General features: G+C 28.8%; 1 protein-coding gene across 1 annotated transcript; it reads right to left on the minus strand.

The window, feature by feature from the left end:
* Positions 1-7,249: 7,249 nt before the first annotated feature.
* LOC108843874 (uncharacterized) lies at positions 7,250-11,971 on the minus strand. The gene is made up of 5 exons (XM_018617019.2): positions 11,770-11,971; positions 10,149-11,625; positions 9,997-10,057; positions 7,796-8,019; positions 7,250-7,704 (listed from the first exon to the last, which is right to left on the minus strand). Exons 2-5 carry the CDS (start codon positions 11,588-11,590, stop codon positions 7,647-7,649), a joined length of 1,785 nt encoding a protein of 594 aa, XP_018472521.1. The 5' UTR covers positions 11,591-11,625; positions 11,770-11,971; the 3' UTR covers positions 7,250-7,646.
* Positions 11,972-20,053: the final 8,082 nt, after the last annotated feature.

The following is a 20,053-nucleotide window of genomic DNA, read 5'->3' on the forward strand; positions in this document are numbered from 1 at the left end:
AGTGATATATCTTCAGTTATTGGAGCGGGGCATCCTTTTGTGATTGTAGGTGAAAATATGTGAGCGTGTGAAATGTCACGTGTGAGATGTGATGACATGCAAACGTAATGCTGTTGCAGTGATTTCCTTCACTTCGCTCCATTTTAACACTTCAAATATTTATGGGACATCACGGCGACGAGAAAAAGGCATACAATCATTCACCAAAAGATTAGATTTTAGCATATGTTTGAGTGAAAAAGGTAATAAGCTCATTATCTCAGAGCCCATAATGTACAAAAAGCGAGTGATGTCTCACAAGATATCGATACGTCAACTTTTTCTGACATCAACTTTAAAAAATGTGAAGTCTCACTACAAGAAAAATGCGTTTTAATAGCGGACGAATAATGCTATATAACGATATGATAGCGGTTTCTTAAGCGCTGTATCATCGCCCGTCATAATAGGTCGAGAGCATTAAATAGCGTTATTTCGTTGTGCTATATTTGCTTCCGCTACGATAGCGTTTTTATTTCTACAATTAAATATTCTTTAATAGCGTATATTTTTTGTTATTATTTCCATCATAAAAAAATTAAAAAAAAATTAAAAATTGAAAATTAAAAACATAATAAAAATTTAAATTTGTTTATATATTTAATTTTTTTATTAAATAAAATGATTTATAATTAAACAGGTTTACAAAAACAAAATATGATTTACAAATTAAAAATCTTAAACCAAAACCTACTAAACCTACTAAACCAAAAACCTAAACCAAGATTAAACCTAATTACTAACTAAACCTATCCAGCCGCCGCACATCCACCTTCATCGTTCTTCAGCTTCTGATCTTCAGACTCTTCGTGCCTCCACCTCCTTTGCCGCAGAGCTCCGCCTCCACCTTGTCTGTTCGCTTACTCCAACCATCACGAACTCCTCCACCACTTCTCTTTCCCATTTCACCATCTTCTCGCACCACCACTTCTCTGACTCCACTTCTCTTTCCCGTTTCACCATCTTCCTACTTTTCCCTAAAAAGCAAAAAACGTTTCAATCAATTTTGAATCCAGGTTTCTGGGTCACTGTAGTAAGAAATAACAAGAACATACCTTGCTGAGAATCAAATCGAATAAAGGAAACACGGCTAGAGGTTGCGAGAGATGGTGATTGAGAGAGAGGCAGAGACATAGAGAGAGAGAGAGAGAGAGAGAGAGAGAGAGAGAGAGAGAGAGAGAGAGAGAGAGATATGGTGGTTGTGACTCTGGAACGGCAAAAGAACGGACGTGGTGTGGTGGTGGTGATTGAGAAATATACAGATTCAAAGGAGAAGAAGAGATTTGTTTAAGATCTGAAACTAAAAAAAAAATAAAGATGTCGTGACAATGAAAGAGAGAGATGTGAGATGTGTGATTGCTAGCCATAGGATCAAAAAATAATCAATGGTCAAGATTGCTATCCTTGTCTTTGAGAGATTGACCAATAAAAAGAAAGAAAAAATAAATAAAACATTAATTTGTGGCCTTTAGATTGAAATCAATCAATGGTCTAAAATTAACTCATTAGAAAACTTTTTCTTTTCATATAATTATAATTTATATGTAATTTCGACCAAAAAAATATAATTAATGTAGTTATAGTTTGGAGGTAAAGTTTCAAAAAAGATTGAAAAATTTATAAATTTTTAAGTTATGAATCAATTTTATAAGGGTTTGGACTATGAGGGTTAAAGGGTTTGGATATTGATTTAAGATTTGATATTAACTTTTGAAAAATATTACTTTTGAGTTTTATTAAGATTTAAAGTTAAAGTAAAGATTTGATGTTAGATATTAGAGTTTAAAGATTGTGTTAATAGTTTAGGGTTTAATGTATCGGGTATAAAGATTGAAAAGCCAAACATAGCATTTCAAATTTTAAAATAAAAAAACTTGAGTTCAAATTCAAGATTTGAAGTTATATTACGAAAATATAAGAGTTTTAAGGTTTATATTTAGAGTTTAGTGTTTACAACTTGTTTAGGGTTTAGAGATATAAAAACCTAAATATAGCGTTTAAATTGTTTTGTTATCAAACATATGCTATCATAGCGTTTCAAAATATACTACTCTATCATAGCGTTTCCAAAAATACAAACGCTATCTAAAACTAATGGATATGTCAACCATAGCAGAAAGCGAAAAAACGCTATCCTGGTCTGCTATTAAAACGCATTTTTCTTGTAGTGTCTTTTTAATAGTTTGATCAAATTTCTCAAAACTTTATTGTAAGAATCTATTAACATTAGCTAAGGCAAATCCAATAAACTTTGAACGTTCTTCTGCTTCTTCCTCTTCCAGATTAATACAACAGTTTGTGCGATCACATGCATACTCTTATTACGTAACCCTTAATTTGAGGCTCTTCTATATATAGCTTATGTTGCAATTGAGAAATATGAACATGGTGGTGAAACCCTTTCTTCCTCTTACTCGGCATGTGTGGTGGAAATGGAATTAAAAGGAGCACATGCCATGCAAACCTTCTCGGGTGCTTAAATTTCAACTCCACAGTTTGGAAGGGATCACGTGTTAATATAATCACATTGTTTTAGCTTAATGAACTTGAAAAGTAGCACTAAAGCCACAAATACTAGTTTCCGAGGAAACACAAGATTATAATTTACTCTTTTTAACGGTTTAAAAGAGGTTGCGTGAAGATTCGTTTCTGCCTCATGAACGAAATAAATGAATGTCATTGCTAATTGACGACAGAGCTAAAATTATAATCACATAAAGAAGATGGACATATGGTTGATTGGAAAGTTTGGAGGCTAACAATCTGTTATTCTATTTTTCTTAAAACAAATGTTAAATAAGTCAAAATCCACATACAGGTTGTATAGAAATTTTGTCCTCACAAGTTTCACAAGTTCACAACTTATAACCGAAATAATATTTTTGGATTCTAAATTTAAAACTAAAATAAAATTATAAATTATAAAACATATCATTATATAATTTTTAATTTTTGAAATATTTTAGTTAACAAGTAAAGAGTATAAATCACTGTTTCAAATTTTAGTCTTTTTCTTCATTGCATACAAGGTTCAAAAAGAACTATTTGTTAAACAAGAGAATCATCTTTTATATCTTAAAACATTCAAATACGTACAGTTTTAATAATAATTTCTATTAAAATTATTTGTAAAATGTTATAAGATGATAAAAATATAGATACCAAAATATTAATGAATATAATACAAGATAAATGCAATTATTTTATAATAATGACAAGTTAGGGTTAAACCTATAAATTTTATAGGTTGAGGGGTCCAATGACGTTTTGTGTATGTGAATTGTGAAACTGTACCGTAGTAATTATTTGTTTAGTTTTCTTTTAAAAATTTAATTATTTGTTTGGTTAGCTTGAATAATTGTTTCTTATCATATATTTTTTTGTCTTCAACTTAAACAAACTCATACTGACTATTTAAACTACATCGGTAACTCCACATCCATGTGAACAACGAAATACAGTATTTTTGATACTTCGTGTCATACTATATGTCCTTAAATTCTGTGTTAATGATATATAAATGATCTCTGATTTAAGAAATTTCTTTTACAGGGATTTTGATATCTTCTAAATAATTTGTAAAAGCTGGATCACTGTTTTCGTTCTGAAACCATATCATCAACTGAGAATAATCTGTTGCAAACGTGATCTGAAACTGACGCAAATTCCTCATACACTTCATTGCCTAAAGTAGCGCTTCCACCTCCGCGTGAGAAGGGGAGAAAGAGTAGCCCTGACATTTCTTTCCCCTGTCAAACCTTCAAAACTTTCTAGAATACTATACCAACATTGTCTTAAAAAACTCCTCATCTTTCTAAAAACCATCTGTAAAACACCAACATCCTGAAAAATTAGCGGTAGATTCAAAACCTCTACATGTTGTGAAGCCCTCTTGTGTGTTCAACATTTGTGCTTCATTCCAAAGTGTTGATTCTATTTCCGCAAATTGAACGCCATGGGATCAATGTTAATATTACTGAAAATTTTATTATTCTTTCATTTTCAAATATACCATAGAAACCATGCAAATTGATGATTATCCAATTTTTAGGTGAACTTTCCAGAATAGATGATCCATATTGTGAAGAGAGAATTAGTGGAAAAATAACTAAATTTGATGGTATTTATGAAATGGTCCAAACCTGACGCGTTGGATTGCATTCGAAAGCACATGGTTTATCGATTCCTCTGAAGCCCACATCTGGCATAACATATTCCCCTTGTAGTCATCTCGCTTGCAGATTTTTCTTAATTGCTATACACCTTGATACTAATTGCCATAAGAAATGTTTAATCTTTGGTGGACACCGTACTTTACAACATAAAGTTTTCAGTATATCAATTATGGGTCCAAACACTACTGGTGGTTTTCCCCGTCTGAATAAATCTGTTCTACTTGGTAACCTGATTTGACCGTGTAGTTCCTATTTTTCTATGACATGTCATCCATCTATATCTACCATATGAATAATGTTCAGTGGTATACTTTCTATTATTTGTATATTCTGGGGATCCACCAAAACCTGAATTGCCTACAAGTTCCAAGTTTGCGAATTGTTTTTTTATTGTATTGTTAAAAATTATAATTTATAAATGTAAATTTTTCTCTTTCCTCTGATTAAATTGAAAACTTTAGTTCTATTTTAGAATCAATTTACCCTGATGAATTAAAAATTATACTCAATTACCATTACTAAAAAGTTGTTTCCATTTTAATTTTCTTTTTGAGAAAAACATATAGAGAATAAAAGTATTTACAAAATAGATAGACATTATATATTTAAGGAGAAATTCTGATGTTGCCAAAAAGTTTGATACCACTTATTAAATTTACCTTCAAAAGATAATCATAAACCATTTATAGTTTTTAACTTAATTTTATTATAAAATACTAAATTACCTCTCATAAATTATTTATAAATGTTTATAATAAAGTTTATAAACTTAACTATCCCTATAAATAATAAATCCTAAGCAATAATCACTAAACCCCAAAACCCAAATATTAAAGTATTTTTGAGTGAGTATATTATTAAAAAGAGGTATCATTATGGTATTTCAAATAATTTTTCTATATAAACGGATTTTATTTTTCTTACTTTATATTTTCCTTAAACAACATAAATAAAAAGGAAATATCTATACATTTTCAAAATGTATATTCTTATATATAAAATATAATTTACAAAAAATGACAAAAAGTAAAAATTTAGATATATAAAATATTTTATGATTATATTTTAATCAAATGAATATAAAAGAAATTAATTTTTAGCAAAATAAACTGATCATCTAATATCATATTTCTCAAATCACATACTAAATTAAGGAAAATATAAAATTATAAAATAGTATTTTACCTAAATTTCATAGATATAATTTATAAAATGTCTTCACAATCCTAATCAAGTGATTAACCAATTAATAGGACTTACATATTTTTATATATTCATAAATGTACATGAATTTTCAAAATATTATAAACTATGTTTACTAATGCAATTCCAACATTATACTTTTGTTTTCTTTTGCTTAAAATAACAATGTAGAATTATACAACATATATAAAATATATTAAAAACTCTTAGATGAAAAAATGAAATAAAATAAAATATTTAACCTTATTAAAGTGAAATAGAACCATTGTTTAATTTTTAATAATATATGCAACTCAAAATACCTAAAAATGAACACTTGAACTGATTCAAAATATTATGTAATGAGGTTAAATATCTAATTAAGACGAGAAAATACAGATAAATGCAATATTTTGAATATTTGGGGTATAATTACCTTATAAAATTGTAACTAATCGATGAAGTTCAATTTTATGTTTCTTATACAATTCTTACCCCCTTAACATTTCAAATTTAATAATTTTATCCAATATAACATATATCAAAATTTTAAAATATTACAAGTATTGATTAATGAAATTACGTCTTCATATTTTTCTCAAAAAACATATATCAAACTATAAAAACTTTTATAAATATATTACAAAACTAAAAGAATGATACGAACTAAATGATATTAAAAGAATAATTCAATTTTAAATTGATTTTAAATTTTTTGTTTAATATTTAAAATATATGGAGTTCAACAATACATGAACCGATCTAAATGAGATATGTTATTGGATGTATTAAGTCTTATTTGGCATAATACTATTAGTGTTTTGGTGTAGGTACTCTTTAATTTGTATAGTGAAATCAGGAGTTTTGTTAAATATTAAATGAAATGATATAAATTTATGATATGAGATATTAATTAATTATGTTAAGCATAAATATAGGAGTGATATTTCTTGTAATTATCAAAATAAATCAAAGACAGATTTTAAGAGATTTTATTTTAATATTGTAGATAATAATGTATTATTTTATCACAATATATTTAGTATGTTCAAATTAAAATCATGTTATGAATTGAAATAGGATTTTAAATTAATAGATTAGAATCATTAGATGTTACCAATTGAAATCTAAAACTGTAGCTTCGATTTGATACTATTGGACAGCATCTCATTTTTTGTCTCCTCTGTTTTATTCTTTCACGACTCTATTTTTTTGGTAAGAAAATATTAATACATTGAAAATGAACGAACAGCCCACGAAGTCCAACAAAAACAATTTATCTATCTTGTTTGATATTGTTGTCGGGCCTATGGGTCTACAGTTTGTTGTCATGTAGTATAACCTGCTTCACGTGCAAAACGACTATAGTCCTGTTCGTTTCGTCTAACACTGACACAGCGGTAGCGTCAAAAAATTAAAGCTTTAGAAATGGAAACACACAGCATCAGTGAAGCACCATTAACTGAATTTTACGTTGCTGCAGCAATAAACGGGAAATAAAACGGACGCTGAACATTGGCGTTTAATCAGCAGCAAATCTGATGCGACTACTTTGGCTGTTGACACTGATATTTTTTTCCTCTTTACAGTACATTTTTCTGCCGCTGCCGCTGAATCCGGCGATAATGAAACGAACAAGCCTTATAAGTCTAAGGGGGTCTAATTGAATTGTTGAAACAGAGAAAATTCAAATCAACTTATGGTCAAAAAATTTAAAAGTTTATATAGAAAAAGATTTGATAAAGTCTATGCAAATGACACTTTTAAGAGTTAAGATTTGGTTCCTCACATCATAGAAACATTAGAAAAAACATTATGTAGTTAGAACTTAGAAGTCCATTAGACACATAACATAAGATATGGTACAGCCGTACAAGTCGTTGTTGGCCGTCATCCAATACATTAAAGACATAAAGTTGGTGGCCAAACTATTTCATTCCACAAAATCTATAACCAATTTCCACCGGTAATCACAAACCGGTTTCGTCTGCTTGAAAGAAGAAGAAACATAACAAACCTTGTACCGGCATTACCCGGTTCATATACAATCATAACACCCCAACCCATCCTGTATACTGACGAAAGAAAAAAAAAGAGAACTGAATCAAGTTTTAACCCAATAAAAAGGATGAAATCAAATTCTAACCCATCTGATGAGTAAAAAGCACACTTTACATTTATCAAAACAAACAAATAACATGAAGACTGAAAGCGCATTATCAGCATCATTTGGTTGTGTTGTTTCACTTTTCATGAAGCTAATGATCTTGGAACTCTCATACCAAACCCATGCTTCGTCTTCTCAATCCTGTTTCACAATTTATTATCAAAACATTTTCAACAAATATCTCAGAACCTAACCTAAAAAGACAGTATGTATCATGTGTAACTTTGCTTACGTTGGGGCTAATCTGCCAAGGCTTTTAAGTTCTTCCCCTGAGTCTCCATCAAGGATTCTTCCTGAGATATCAAGAATGTAAGAACGGTTCTTGTCTCGAGGAAGACCACGACCCACTAGTAATTCCAAGTCTCTCTTGTGAAGCTCTCTTCCGTTCACATACACTTCCGTGTTTCCTGCAGCGCACCTATCCGGCATTGGATGGCTAAACTCCTCAATAAATGGCTGCAACAACAACAAGTAGCTTCTTCATCAGTTTCAGTTAGGCCAAGGCGTTTTTAACCGAGCCGAAGTCTCAAACTTAATCTGCACCGAAAGACCCTAAATCCTAGCCGAACCGTTGTAAAGAAATATTCAAACGGACTTCAAGAGCTCTGTACTTTCTGAGTACAGGTACAACCCGAATTGAGTCGAAATCCTAACTATGAAAATATCTGAAATTTGTTAAATATGTTAATCATTTTATATATGCTAAGTTAATCTAGATATTTTAGAGTACTTTTAAAGATTTTTGTAGTTTTTTTATTTGTTATTTTGAATACTTCTTAGTTAGTTTAAGTAGTTTAACTAGTTTTTAATTAGATTTTTAAATTATTTATATATTTTGAGTATTTCTGGTCAATTTTGTTTAGTTTCGTTTTTAGATTTCTAGGCTAACACAATCCGAACCGAATTTAGAAGGAACCTCACCTAACCGATTTCAGTTAGTAAAATCCGAATGGAACTTATCTATCTATCTATCTATCTATCTATACTATAATTTGCGAAGTGATTTTTCGCAATGGAGTTCTCACGTTAAAAGTTAGAGTGGTTAATATCGATACTACCCTTAATGAATTTGTATATAATTTATTATATAATTAAAAACGAATTTTAAGTGAATAATATTATTATTTATATCTTATATTTAATTATAAATTAATATTGTCAAAAATATAAAGGTAATTCTTATATATATTATGTTGTTATCTGAAAAAATATTTTTAATTTAAAAGTTAAAAACAAATTTTAAGTTAATAATATTATATTTATATGTTATATTAAATTATAAATTAATATTAATATATATAAGAATTAAAACGTATTTATAAATAATATTATATTTATATTTTATATTACATTATAAATTAATATTAATATATATAAGAATTAAAAATGAATTTATATTGATCATTTAGATTTATTTATTAAAAGAATATTAATAAATTAGATTAAAAGAATTATGCTCTCACGTTTAGATTTAGAGTGTTAAATTTTTTTATTATTCTTAATAAATAATTATGTTATATTTGGTAATATATAATTACCCATAAATTCAAAACAAATTTCATTAGTTTGGTATTCATCATTATCTAAAAGATTATATATTATATTATCTAAAAATATTTTACGTCATATATTTTAAAAATAAGAAATTGCCAAAAATACCATTTTCATAGTACCACTTTTCATGTTTACACTAACCACTTTTACTACTATTTTTAATGAAGGGTTTAGAATTGAAGGTTTAGGATTTAGAGTTTAGATTTAATGTTTTAGGGTTTAAGGTATATAGTTTAGGGTTTAGAGTTGAGGATTTAGGGTTTAGAGTTGAGGATTTAGGGTTTATAGTTTAGACTTTAGGGTTTAGGGTTTAGGATATTGAATTTAGGGTATATAGTTTAGGGTTTAGAGTTTAGAGTTGAAGATTTTGGGTTTAGAGTTTAGAATTGGAGGTTTAGTATTTAGAATTTGGGATTAGAATTTTGAAAAGCATATAAATACAAAGATATACGAGTTTTTACCATTTTAATAAATAAGGTATTTTTGAAAATGTGTCTTTAGTGGTGGTAAAGATGAATAATGGTACCTTGAAAATAGTATTTTTGAAAATGCCCCTAAAAATAAATATAATTTATGTATATGAATATTTTAAGTTTATTTTACGTAACAAAAGATATTTTATCAAAAAAAATTGAACACAGAAGATAATATATAATTAATTATTAAATATTTCAAAACCACGAGAATAGTTTTATCTTAAGGTTTTTGAATTTATAGTATATCTGATTATAATTTTTTTTAAACTATTAAGCCCGTAAATGCGGACAAAACACCTAGTGAGCATGGTAAAGAATATCCAAAATCTGATCAACCTAACCGAATGGGCCTAGTTTCACTGTTTCAGTAACTAAACTGAGAGAAGAATGTAAGGGGACTTACAGGTATTATACCAAGACACGGTTTGCCCATTACACCCCAGAACCCAGCTCGGTAGTCATACCTGCATCAGAGACATAAAGTTAGAAATCAAACAAGTAAACAAGCGCCAAAAAAAAAAAGACAAGACAAGGTTGAAGTTCATGGCATATTACCAATACTTTCCAGCTTGGATTGGTCCAGCTAGTTTCTCAGCACTGCTAACTAGCTCTTCTGGTATAAGATGTCCATTGACCCACACTTCTATTGACTTCCCTCCATCTTCTGTTCTGTTCTTGTCTTCTCTTCCGTTTGAATCTTCAGAGATGTCGGTTGTGTTAGAGTATCCATTGTAAGAAACCTCTGTCTCTGTAGCCACTACTGATTCAGGAGGCTTTACCGAGTCTTGTTTCTTGAAAAACTCTTCCTTATCAGGCTTGTGATAACCTAACTCTGCCATCCCATAAGCGAATGCAGCTCTGTTTACATTAGAATGCTCAAAGAGTTCAAGAAGACTTGCACTCTCAGGAGCAGCAGGTTCTGAGCCTCTAACTCGTCTACGAACAGATTTAACCTCTTTCTGTTGTTGTTCACAAGAAACACTCGATCTTTCTTCATCATCATCTGAGTGTTGAGATTCAGACCTGATGGTGTCCCCTTGATTCTTTACTTCTTGTACAGGTTCTTCTCCAACAACTGTCTCTGTTGTTCCTTCATTACCAGAAGTGAAAACGAGTTTCTTATCGATGATTCTGAAACTAGTGACTTGAGAGCAAGCACCACACTGAAGCTTATGGTGCCTCTCCGGAGACAAAAGCTTCTTCTTCTTAGGCAAGTACAAGAGCTCAAAGCAACTAGGACAAGCTATAAAAGGAGCACCACCAGCAAGAGGATGGCAACAACGACGAGCATCATCGCTATCAGAAACAGCTTTCTTAACATACCCACGAGCAAAAGCACCACCGCCCATCTCAGAATCAAGATCACTAGGCCACCTAGCGTAACCACCACCACCACCACCACCTCGAGGAGGAGCTGGAGAGCTCATGGAAGAAGGAAAACTAGGACTGTGGTTGTAAGGCGTTGTGAGTCTCTGGTGAGAAGAAGCAGGGCTGTAGGGAGGTATCATATCACCGTACCTACTAGGAGTAGGTGGATAATATGAATGTGGGTCAACATATTGACCACCTCCAGGGGGAGGATAACCTTGAAATGGAGGTGGTCTTCCATAAGGGTCTTGTTGATGATGATGATAAGGTTGAGGAGGGTAAGGATAAGGATGGTGGTGGTAATAAGAAGGTCCAGGACTAGGACTAGGACTAGGACTATGGACATGGATTGGTCTGAGGAATTGATGATTCTCGTTAACTGCACCACCACTACCACCACCACGAATGAGATGATCTTTGATGGAATCTAACCGTTTAAGAAGCTCGGCTCGCTCTTGCTCTGAGTACTCAATAGGGATGTTCTTAGAGGGAGAATCTGAACCAAGGTCTTGGCTTTTGCCAGATCTTTGAGACCCGTTTGTAGATTGCTTCTTCTTCCCCTTGAGACTCTCTTGGCTTCTTGAAGAGCCAGCATCTGATCGAACATCTGGTTCACCTCGTGACCTCATATAATCCAAAGGTGATATCTTTCAGGGTAATTGAACTGCAATTCAGAAGAAAGTCTTCGACTTTAGATTAGAATTCGAACACAAACAACACTGTGTGTCTCTTAATCGAATCAGAACACAACAACTTTTGAGTTGATGGGCACAATCGAACGAAGAATCAAAGAGAGAAGGGAACGAACCTTAGAAGAATGGCGTTTGCTGAGTTAGTTAGTTAGGTGAGCCGATGGATTGTGAATTGTGATGATGATTGAAATAAATGCAACAAGACGAGAAACCAAACCCTTTAATCCTCAACTAATTTTCAAAATGGGGGTCTGTCTCTATGTTTTTTGTTGAATGAATATTTCAGAAAAATAATGAAAGTCAAAAGGGGCTTTTTTAAAAAATTTCTTTCCTTCTCGAAGTATATAAAAAAGGGGATGAATCGTCTGTTTCTTGGGATTCTAATAAATGTCTGCTTACTTTACCTACAAATCCTGAGCTGTAAATTTTAGAGTAAATTTGGTCAATATCCTAAAAGAATCAACTAATTAGCTAAATACCCTGAACAAAATTGTGTGGAGATGATAATGCAAGTAGGAGATGCAAATTGACAAAACTGTCCTTATGTTACATAGGAAATTATTTTACGGTAGGCTAATATTAGTTTTGGGTTATGTTATTGGAAATTATCAATTTGTGGGGTTAAAAGAGATGTGTCGTAATGGATAAAAACAAGAAAACAACAAGACACGTGTAAGGTTGGGAACCAACATCTGAACAGAAAGAAGTTCAGTTTGTCCCAATACCATTTGATTCATGAAACATCCATTTTACAAACATAAATATGTAGAATATGTAGAATTATATAAATAATAAGTTTAATAGATTATATAGATGAAAATGATGTTGTAGATATGTAGAATTATATAAATAATAAGTTAAATAGAAACGTTAAATTTATAAATGGACTGGTATGATATATTGATAACCACTGTAGTCATGAGACATCGATTTTGTACACTTTTGATAAGAAGAATTTTTTTTTTAATTATTATGAATTGTGGCCAAAAATATATTTATTGGGTGAATAAATTAGTGGCCTAGTACGATTTGGATTCATGAAACATCGATTTTACGCTATAAATATGTCGCAGTAATTGTTCTAGCCGGCTAGAAATAAGATTATACATAATAAACATGATGGAGATATGTAGAATTAGCGCATAAAGGGGTAAAGGTCTAGGTGATTATTCTAGCCTGTTATTAATAATATTACATAAATAATAAGTTACGTAGCAAAGTAATAATGAAAAGAAAAGTTTAGTTAATTTGGTAACATGCTAAAAAGTTATTTGGCAAAGTGGCTGTCTGACTTAGACGGTGAAATTGTCCTTTTAACAAATGGTTATAAGTTATTAGCGAGAAGTTATAAGTCATTGACGAGTTAACTTTAATTGTGAGCAGATTAAATATAAATTGGTGGGATAAATGGGAAAACATTATTGAGTTAATGCTATCAAATACTTCATACAACCAAACTTCATACATGTAATAATGAAGAAGGAGGTTTAGTTAGTTTGCTAACAAGCTAAAAAATTATTTATTGAGGTGGTTGTCTGACTTAGACGGTAAGATTGTTTTCTTAACGAGTTATTAACGAGTTAGAAACATATGGGGCCTAAACGATATAAGATGAAGCTACAGAGACCAGTGGTGCGAATTCTGGATAGTCGTTTGGTCTAGATTCATGATTAGAAGTTTGGGTCAAAATCAAGAGATAATTTCTTCAATTATGGAAGTTTAGGGCAACATATAAATATATCAAGACTTTAGGGACCAGGTGTGTAAAAGGTTAAAATTGGCCATTGTTGCCTTCGATCGAGCTCACTGCGATCTATGACGGCGAGCTTCATTCCGATGATGACCACGGCCTCGACGGTGGAGCTGAGCATGGCGAGGAGATGAGCTGTGACGACAAGAAATGCCGTGGTGAATTGCGACAGAGTTGACTACGAGGAAGACGAAGTAGATTCATGGTTTGGTTCGAGTTTTGATGCTGAGGATAAGAACACGACGAGGAAGACAGAGACGTCGCAGAAGAGTGCGTAAGTGGTCCTATCGTGACAGAGAGCCGGCACAGATCTGAGTACGAAGACGGAGTTTGAGATGTTTTGGTTATAACGACTGGGAAAATTTTGTGAAGTTAATATTATATATTAAGTGGTCTGACACAAGTATATTTTATGTATAGATGGATAATCAGAAAAGTAATCTAAAGAAAATGTGGGTATCGTAACTGATAATCGAAGAATAGATGATATAAGGATATAATGGTCATAATAAAATTGACAATTACTATGACGACAAAATATGGGTATAGAGCTAATTATGTGATCTTTCTTATGTATACAATGCAAATCCCTATATACTAAAGCGCAAGTCGCCTTGCGAATCAAAGTATGACACGTGGAAAATTTTTACAAAATAATTAAAAAAGAAAAAATAATATTTAGAAAATGAATTGCAAACATGATTTCTTGCTTAAAAAAAAGACGATGGTCTCTCCAAACTTCCCATTCTCCATGATCCACCTTTTTCGTCCACAACTTTTTATTCTCTCATTTTCTATAAATTTGAATCCTGAGAGGAACTCCCAATCCGCCGAAAACAAAATTGGAAAAATCATACTCTCCATGTTCTTCAGTTTTTTTTTTCTCTTTCAGTTTCAATATTCTATTTCAAATTTCAAATTGGGGTTATAAAAACATCAAGAGTTTGGTGAGTTCTATTTTTCAAGTAAACGTTCAGCAACCTATACCAGTGACGCTGGAGATTCATCCGTGTAAAGATTCATCATGATAAAAGTCAGCCAGAATTGAAAGAGAAGGGAGGAGCAAGATAGGAAGCAGACGTATAGAACGATCAGAACATTGGATTTTGATAAAAGGTAAAAGGCTTCTATTAATTAACGTCCACCAAAAGGATTAGATTACTGAATTATTTTCATTGTGCAAAATAATTTACAGCAAAATGTAGACTGAAATACTATGGTGAGGATGTTAATACATTTTCTATAATTCTAATGTTTCGGTTATTATTGTAGGCTATGAACTTCAAGTGATGAAAAGATGGTAAACTTGGTACTGCCATAGGAACATTGATTAACTTCGAAGACCAAATCAAAACAGGTATATATTAGCTACATTTTAATAATATTTTTTTTTTTCAAGAAATTGGCCGGCATTCTCTGCATGTATAATTTATTTTTCAGATGTTGATATAAGAATACACAATGTAAAGAAAACCTATTTTTCAACTTTACTGCATCTTCTTGACTATCAGGAATAAACAGACACTAAAAAAACAAATTCTCTAATGTTTTTATTCTCTAATGTAACATTTCAAACGTCTTCGTTATTGAAATATATACAAGATTGGTTAGAAAATCTGAAATTTGGAAAATTCATTTTCTTTTTCTTCTCTGTGTTCTTCAATACTGACCAATGTGCCACTATCAATTGAACATATAATTTTAAGTATGCTTTACAATTATCATTAATTCTATAAGAGTATTAACTCGATTATGATTATTGATTGTGTATATATAAATACTCGATTAGACTAGAACGAGTATTAATTTTGTATATAAAAATATTAAATATAATGTATATAAATTTAACAATAATAAAGGTTATTTTTCATCTTAAAAAGATAAAATTTGATGTTATATTCTACAATAGTCTAATATAAAATATTGATAGCTTTTCAAAATAAAAAAAGTATATATTTGTGGCTGACAAAAAAAATATTAAATATTTTTAATGGAAATATTTAATATACAATGTTTGATACACAATCAATACACAATGTTTTTAATGGTTTATTTTAGAACTGGCTTTCTTCTTTTAGATGTTCGATATATTAATAAACAATGGTTAAAGAATAATAGGAAGATCAATGATTTATATTATCTACGTGTTTTGAAGTTTTTATGCACTATCTATTTCTTATAAATATAAGTTATTTTATACATAAAACTTTTAGTAATATAAAAAAATTATGAAGAAATACTCCCATGCGAAGCATGGGCTCAATACTAGTACTCTATATTTTACTATTTATGCCTTAAATTAAACATTAACATTTGAAAATTTGTTTGCTTTTCTCGGATAAGGCAAAGATTAAGTCTTGATTGGAAGAGCATTAGCATTATGCTCCACATTATCCAATCAACATTTGTTAGAAAAACATTTATAAAAGTATTTACTAAATGCTAATGCTCTCCAAATGCTCTTTAGCAAATGCTCTCATATGAAGTTTTTAGAAAAGCATTTGCATTTATAATTTATAAATTTAAGAAATAAATATAATTAATTCACTTATTTTATTTAATAATATCAAAAAATTATTTTTATATCCAGAAAATGAAAATTTGATTTATAAAAATAAATATAAATATTTTTAAATAGTATTTCACATTTAAATGTAATTTAATTATATAAATTATATTATATTTTAAATGCAAAATATTATTATTAAAAGATAGATATTTTAATTGTAAATTTTATTTTTAAATTTGATTTAGAAAATTTTCGATATAAACATATTTTTGAAATTAGTAAATAAAATAAATTAATTATATCTCTTTATATATTAATATATAAAATAAAAAGATATATAATGATAATTTATTTATTTTGTTTAATAATATTCAAATAATTTATATCCAAAAATAAATTTATATTTTTTAATAATATTCAAAATTATTTTATATCCAAAAATAAATTTATATTTTTTAAAAATTATATTTTTAAAAAATAATAATATTGCACATTTAAAATTTAATTTAATTTATGTTATTATTTGAGATTCATTATTTTTAATAACAAATATATTATTAATATATATATTATATTTTAATATATATAATTTAAAATAAATATATTATATACTAACTTTTATAAAAGAATTAAAATTGTATACTGTTAATGCTCTACCAATCATCTTATTAAAATTTTTAATAAGAACATACAGCTTTTACAGTATACTGCTTCTACAGCATACTGCTACTGCTTCTTCATCAGCTGTACCAATGGAGGCCAAGACTTCAAGCGCATAGTTTGATGATAAGACTTGAAAAATTAAGGAGGAACCAAGAAAAATGAAGCAAATAAGGCGCGTACGTACAGAAAAAGCGTGTGAAAGTACAAATCTGAATCAGTGTTTGAGCGGACTGGGTCTCGTTGACCCTTGCGATTAGGAGACCACAACCAAATCATTATTTTTCCATTTTACTTTTCTTTTTTTTTTGAGAAAGTACTTTTCTTTTATAATACAAAAAGATTACATAAAACTGGTGAATATGACTGTTTACCGACAAGTAACTAAATACATTTTCAGTAATCGCATTTTTTCCAATAAAGTGAACTACAAAATAATATTCAATTACTAGGAAAAACTCGAATTTTTATTCATCAATACTTACCGGTTTCATGTTCAAAATTACGACTAGTAGATGTCAAAGCAAAAAAAAAAAAATTACTAGTAATACGTATCAGGTATCACACAACCTTGTGCTAATTTCAGCATGATTTATTTATAATATTCACTAAAAATTTAATATATTGGCCGTTTAATTCTAACAAGAGACAAAATAATTTTGAAGTTAAATAAAGTCACCACCTAGTGTTTTCTCTTTATCCACAAATCATTACGTGCTTTTGTAACTATTAGCACAAACGTCGGTTTCAATTTTGGAAGCTTTTCATATCCATAACAAAAGTTATGTAGTATGTCAACTGTCAAGTAATGCTTCCATGTTCAGGATAGGTTCTGAAATTAAACTTAAACCATTTCCAATCCACTTCTATTTCATCTCTATAATTTTTTCTGAAATAAAAAATCTATATTATTAAAACTGAAGTACCTTTGGTCCTGTTTAAAAATAAAGATAGCATACTAAATGAGGATTGTTTGGAAACAAGGATAGCAGTTTAATTACTTCTTTTTATTTGTACATTTAACCATTGTTTTATAATAAATTAAGAATTTTTTGTATTTCTTTCTTATTTGCAGATTCTTCCATTTCATTTAAAATCAAATATTTAAATCAATTAATTACAATGAAAAAGAAATACAAAAAAATATTTAACTTACTAATATAGATGTTTTCTGATCTGAAAAAGGAATATACTCAGTTAAGCTTATTGATTTGAAATCATAGTTTCCCGAAAATAATTATATTTAACAAACTAATATACTGTGATTCTCTACAAATCTAACATTCTAATTTAGATTTTTATTCGTTTTTATATAAAATAATATATCCCAATTCTTTAAATAATTCAAATTGTATGTAGCATATAGTATATATTAATATGCTACATCCATTTTTCAAGAACAAATATCATAAAATTAATATTAATTCATTGAAAACTAATGGAAAAAATTAAATCATTTTAAATAAATAAATAAAAAGCAATAAGTTAATATATGAATATTACAATTACATCGAATCGCATCAAATTATAAAATTATAAATATAATATTACGTACAGATAAAAAATTTATTATCACACATCTAAATTATAAAATAATAAATTCTACTATAAATGTAATTCACAAACATAAAAATATAAATGAGTATTTTATAAAATCAGTGGTTTCTGAATAAAATATAAATGAGTATTTTATAAAAATGAGTGGTTTTTTAAAATAATTCAAATTGTATGTAGCATATAGTATATATTAATATTCTACATCCATTTTTCAAAAACAAATATCATAAAATTAATAATAATCATAGAAAACTAATGAAAAAAAAATTAAAAACTTTGAAACATGGATAAAAGTATGCCAAGAAGAAAAAAATAATGGCTTATGTTATTAATAAAATTGAAAATCCATTATATCAGTTTCGAAATATACAAAATGGACTAATCTAATTACCTAAAAACATTGTTTTGTCTAAAATAATCATAAAATAAAATTTAAATTTTATATAGATATTTCAAATCAAAATAATAATTTAAAATATGCATATATTCAAAATTTTATTTTTACTAAAATATTTTCCAATAACCATTATTAAAAAATGTTAAGAAAAATACAACAAAAAGATTAATTTTATACACCAACTTAAATTATGGTTTTTATATTTCACATTAAACTTTAAGAATATAATATATATGATTGTTTATAAGATTAATACATATAAAATACTATTACTTATATGATTATTTATATGATGGACCAATTTTTTTTTGGCGTCGAAAGACTACTCTATTGTTTATATGGTGGACCAATACAATTAATTATATGATGACATATATATGATACATAATAGTGACTAGGGCTGGGTGTTCAGGTATCCATTCCGGTTCGTTTCGGATCTGTTTGGGTTTACGGTTTCCAGGGTCAAAGTTTTCAGCCCTATTCATATATTTTTAAATTTCAGTTTGAATTATTACTAAGGCTGGGCGTTCAAGTATTCATTCGGGTCCGTTTCATATCTGCTTGGGTTTTGGGTTTCCAAGGTCAAAGATTACAGCCCCATTAAGATATTTCTAAATTTCAATTCGAATTATATTCGGATTTTCGTGGGTTCACTTCGAGTTCGGATAACCCATATAAATTATTTTTTAAAAATTTATTATATATTTTGAATTTCTTAAAATCTATAAATAAAATAATATATTGTATATAAATTTGAATAGCGTATGTCAGAATACCTAAACTTAACATATAAATTGGTTTGGTTTAAATTTTGGATCAAAAATGAATAATTATTTTAAATATTTTTGGTGTTTTGAGTGTACTTCCACTATGTTAGATATTTATATTTGACTATTTTATATACTTTCAAATATTTAAACCAACCAAAAAGTATCATATATATTTTGGGTGTTTTTATATACATTAAAACTAAAAATAATTAATATATATAAGTATATAAATTTTTTCGGATACATTTTGATATCCAAAATACTTTGGTTCGAATTGGTTATGGTTTCAGTTGTCTAAATATCAAAATTTTGAACAATTTGGATATTTAAACAATTTTGGTTCGGGTTTGGTATTACTCTTTCGGATCGTGATCGGTTTGGTTCTTCAGATTTAAATTTTTATCCAGTTTTGATATTGACATGAAAAATAAATAGCAATATATTTTTGAAATATACACCCGTACGGGTGTGCGGATCAAAATTTAATTTAAATTACAATGTAAATATTTAACTAATATAGAAATATGTCACATTGTTTAAATAAAATATCAATGTAAAAGTATTGTACAGTTACATTTGAAAATCATTTATTTTAACAACAAATCAAATAAATATGTTGATTGGAGAGAAAACAAAACAAAGCCAGAGAAACCATAGTTTATCAGAGACACTCTATGTGTCGAATCTATTATAAAGAAAATTTCATTAAGATAAATACATTCAATAACTACAAACAAATAATATATTTTATAAAAAT

The sequence above is a fragment of the Raphanus sativus genome, chromosome 3 (assembly GCF_000801105.2).
Source record: "Raphanus sativus cultivar WK10039 chromosome 3, ASM80110v3, whole genome shotgun sequence".
Taxonomy (NCBI): domain Eukaryota; kingdom Viridiplantae; phylum Streptophyta; class Magnoliopsida; order Brassicales; family Brassicaceae; genus Raphanus; species Raphanus sativus.

What these genes read in the sequence shown, in the direction of transcription:
- LOC108843874 (XM_018617019.2), bottom strand. Translation starts at nt 11,590, where the DNA reads ATGAGGTCACGAGGTGAACCAGATGTTCGATCAGATGCTGGCTCTTCA. An exon ending in CGTGTCTTGGTATAATACCT is followed by an intron (nt 8,020 to 9,996) that starts GTAAGTCCCCTT and finishes TTGTTGTTGCAG; the next exon opens with CCATTTATTGAGGAGTTTAG. An exon ending in CTTGGCAGATTAGCCCCAAC is followed by an intron (nt 7,705 to 7,795) that starts GTAAGCAAAGTT and finishes ATTGTGAAACAG; the next exon opens with GATTGAGAAGACGAAGCATG.